This window comes from Chiloscyllium plagiosum, chromosome 13 (genome assembly GCF_004010195.1).
Source record: "Chiloscyllium plagiosum isolate BGI_BamShark_2017 chromosome 13, ASM401019v2, whole genome shotgun sequence".
Lineage (NCBI taxonomy): Eukaryota > Metazoa > Chordata > Chondrichthyes > Orectolobiformes > Hemiscylliidae > Chiloscyllium > Chiloscyllium plagiosum.
In genome coordinates, this window is record NC_057722.1 from 20,975,257 (window position 1) to 20,978,778 (window position 3,522).

General features: G+C 43.8%; 1 protein-coding gene across 2 annotated transcripts; it reads left to right on the forward strand.

Moving 5' to 3' along the window:
- The first annotated feature begins 434 nt into the window (after window positions 1-434).
- her8.2 (hairy-related 8.2) lies at window positions 435-2,254 on the forward strand. 2 transcript variants are annotated; one of them, XM_043702920.1, is made up of 4 exons: window positions 435-793; window positions 893-988; window positions 1,100-1,178; window positions 1,481-2,254. In XM_043702920.1, the coding sequence occupies exons 1-4, from the start codon at window positions 722-724 to the stop codon at window positions 1,960-1,962; spliced, it is 729 nt and encodes a 242-aa protein (XP_043558855.1). In that variant the 5' UTR covers window positions 435-721; the 3' UTR covers window positions 1,963-2,254. The 2 variants fall into 2 exon arrangements, with proteins under 2 accessions (XP_043558855.1, XP_043558856.1); XM_043702921.1 differs by having other exon boundaries at window positions 437-784.
- Window positions 2,255-3,522: the final 1,268 nt, after the last annotated feature.

Below are 3,522 nucleotides of genomic sequence, written 5' to 3' on the forward strand. Positions count from 1 at the left end.
CAGCTATCTAAAAGCGGAATTTGGTCAACAACATATCAGCAGTTCAGCAATGGTAGCGTCTTACTTTCTCGATGGGTCTGACACAGCATTGTTGAAATGAAGGCCTGATACAGTAATGTTGAAAAAATGCATAAAGAATACAAGTTCTCTGTAGTGAGCAGAGAGAGCACTGACAATGCACCCAGGAAAATGATACAAGCCGAAACAAGAACTCAAACGAACAGCTGTGAATGGAAAGGAGAGGATACATTTCATGTTTCAGCCGTTACAAAATTGACACCATTCATTCCAGTGAAAGGGGACGGAGTTCTCAGGTGTAACAGGAGTAACACCGTCTAGTTTCTCACTACGAATCAAATCCATGGGAATGTAGGGAGAGGTGATTTGAAGAGTCATGCGAACTGCTCGGAGTGCTGAAGGAAAGATAAGATTGGGCTGGAAGAGATTGCTGGCCTTCGCCATCTGTCGCTCTTTGGGCGGGCAGGCTGGCCATTGAATGTGAGCAGTGAGCTGTCACTGCTGATTGATGGACACTCGCCTCTGGCCGCGACCCCAAGTGTGGGAAAGTGGCTGAGCGCAGGAACTCACGCATTCACATGCTAATTCATGGATATAAATAGGAGTTGAGCAGAGAGCGAGAAGGCATCATAGCTTCAGCCAGCCTGAAACTAGCTAGCAGCGTGTAGCAAATCTTTCTTCCAGACTGCAGATCGGTGGGAAAATGACGGCCACAACATATAGCAACAATGTGGAAAAACTCTCCAACGCCAAGGAGGAACGGAAGGTAAGAAAAGTGCGTTGCCAACCAAGTTACTTTTGGAAAGTGGCGTTTATTGAGACTCCGATTCCGGCATTTTTTTTTATACTTATCTCGTTTAACTATATCCTGCAGTTAAGAAAACCTCTCATTGAAAGAAAAAGACGAGAACGGATCAACAACTGCCTGGATCAACTGAAAGAAACAGTCGTTGGCGCCTTTCGTTTGGATGTAAGTGTAGTGTTTGCTCTCTGCTCTCGCTGCTTTTCTGCGCAGACTGTCCCTGTTTATTCCAAATGTTGGGACCCACAAGATAACGCACGTGTGTTAATTTTCTTACAGCAATCCAAACTAGAAAAGGCAGACATCCTCGAGATGACAGTAAAACACCTTCAGAATGTTCAAAACAGCAGGATGATGGGTGAGTCTGACTGCACTGTTTGATGGTTTCGTTGACATTCGGGTTAAAGTGTAACAACATTATGGAGTGTTTATGAAACTGGGCAGAAAGTGTTGCACGTATGTTATATGTAATGGTACAGTATAATAAAGAAAACGTGGGCGACGGTAAAATGATTTCAAATGATAACTTATAAAATTGTCTTACATACATTCATTTTTTTAAACTTAGGTTGTTTGTACATATACAAAACTGCATTTGGGAATTTAAAAGCAAGCAGTTGGTGAATCTTTTACTTATCACTGTTCCCGGTTTTGTTTCAGCCGATACAAATATTGGACTTGAAGCTCAGCAGAGATACAGTGCCGGCTACATCCAGTGTATGCACGAAGTTCATAACCTGCTGTTAACTTGCGACTGGATGGACAAAACCGTTGGGGCGCGTTTGTTGAACCACCTACTCAAGTCACTGCCTCGATCCAGCGAAGATTCGCGCCAGGCCAGACTGAAGAATCCTCCAGTGAACCTGCAAGCTGCTCAGACTCCGCTCTCCCCGGTGAGCCGCGGGCACATGCCTTCAATCAACGCCGCTTCCTCCGGAGCCCTGGATTCATTTCCCCGTTCCTCGCCCGATCAGATCTGCAATCCCGGGTTTAAAACGTGCGGGAAAAGCGTGGAACAATTCCCAAGTCCTACAGCAAACCTTCAGCAGCCCGCCAGCTCTGCTACCCAACAGCTCCAAGAAGACTTGGCCTTAATGCACCATCCGTCTGTAGCATGTGCTGATGTGTGGAGACCCTGGTGAAGGGACTGACGACTTCTCTAATTACTAGACTCTCCTTATGTATCTCATAGATATGCTTTTCGAAACACTTCCGGGCAAATCTTGTCCTTTATGTGTGCAAAAATCAGGGTACTTCACGCTGAAGGGTGCTTATCCGTAGCCTGTATTGTAGAAGGCATTTACAATGTTGTATTCAATGAAATACATCTAATTTATTGGATAGAGTTGCTTGCGGGCTTTTTACTCCCCCCCCCCCCCCCCCCCCACTATGTTTTGTTATATTGCAATTAACGACTTAATAATAAACTTTGAAAATCGGTTTGTGTCTCATTCTGTAATAGGCAATGTAAGTGCTCACTCTGTCCTGGTCATCGGTTACATCGCTGAACGCATTAACCTTTTCACTGCCTTTAAAGCATTCAACCTTTTCAAACTTGTTTCATGATGAGAGTAATATGAACATCACTATCACAAGACCTTACGCAAGAGTTTTACAAAAGAAATCTACTGCTTCTTTCGCATTGTCATTGCAGCTAAACCTTTTTCTTTATAAAATATATTTGTAGTTCGGACGCACCGAACTTGAAGTGAATCTTCTGCAGGAACACTGCACACTGCACCGCAAGAACTCCATGCTGAATGGTTCTGAATAAGTTACAAAACGTGATCTATATTTATCACATAATCGTTTATTTTCAAAGTGGCTGAGGTCACAAACATTTCAGGACATTTCGCCTTTTAAATCTGCCCCAATATTTCCTAAATAGATATTCGTTATTTTGAAACAAGTTTATACCCAACCAAACAACGACTTCAAAGACACCATGCGCAAGCCCAGAACTGCAGGGGATGGTGGTACTTTAGTCAGCCTGTGTTAAGAAGTTTAACGAGGAGTCATTTTAAACAACAAGTGTCGAATTCCGTTCATAAAACGGAGGAGGCGTGAGAGAATTGAATTCAAGCAGTGAACCGTTCAGTGAACACTGCAAAGGATAACTATTGCGCTGCTCGTAAACAAACATCACACAAGTGCTACACTTCCGAAGTTTCTCCGATCGTCATGTTAATGGTTTGTTTCGCTGTGATCTTTGGAGAGTGAAAGCTGTCGCTTTTTAACAGTCGAGCCTGGCCGACTGGGCTATGACCTGGAAATTTGGGAAGGAATGTTCCCACGGTCGTAAAGCGGCGAACAATCCAGGCACAAAACATTGCATTTAAGATTGCAAGTCCCATTTTGCCTACCATTTCAGTGACCCTCGTTTGTGATTCAGGCCCTAGAGAAAGACCAACTAATCAGTTACTAAAACAAAGCCCCGTGCATTTTACATAATGTTCAGTGCCCATCTGCCCCGTGCCAAGTACCTCAATGGTGGCCAATGACTGAAACCATTTGGCACTGCGCAATAGGCTCGGCACAATGCTTTTTAATAATTATAAACACATCGAAGTGCAAAGAGCACTAGAGACAATGAGCTTCATGTGGGAACCGTAGTTCAGTGACAGTGGGGGAAACAACAACTGCAGACACGACTCCGTGATGTTTAATAATTCAAATTTTATAGGGTGAGAAACGTATTGAAC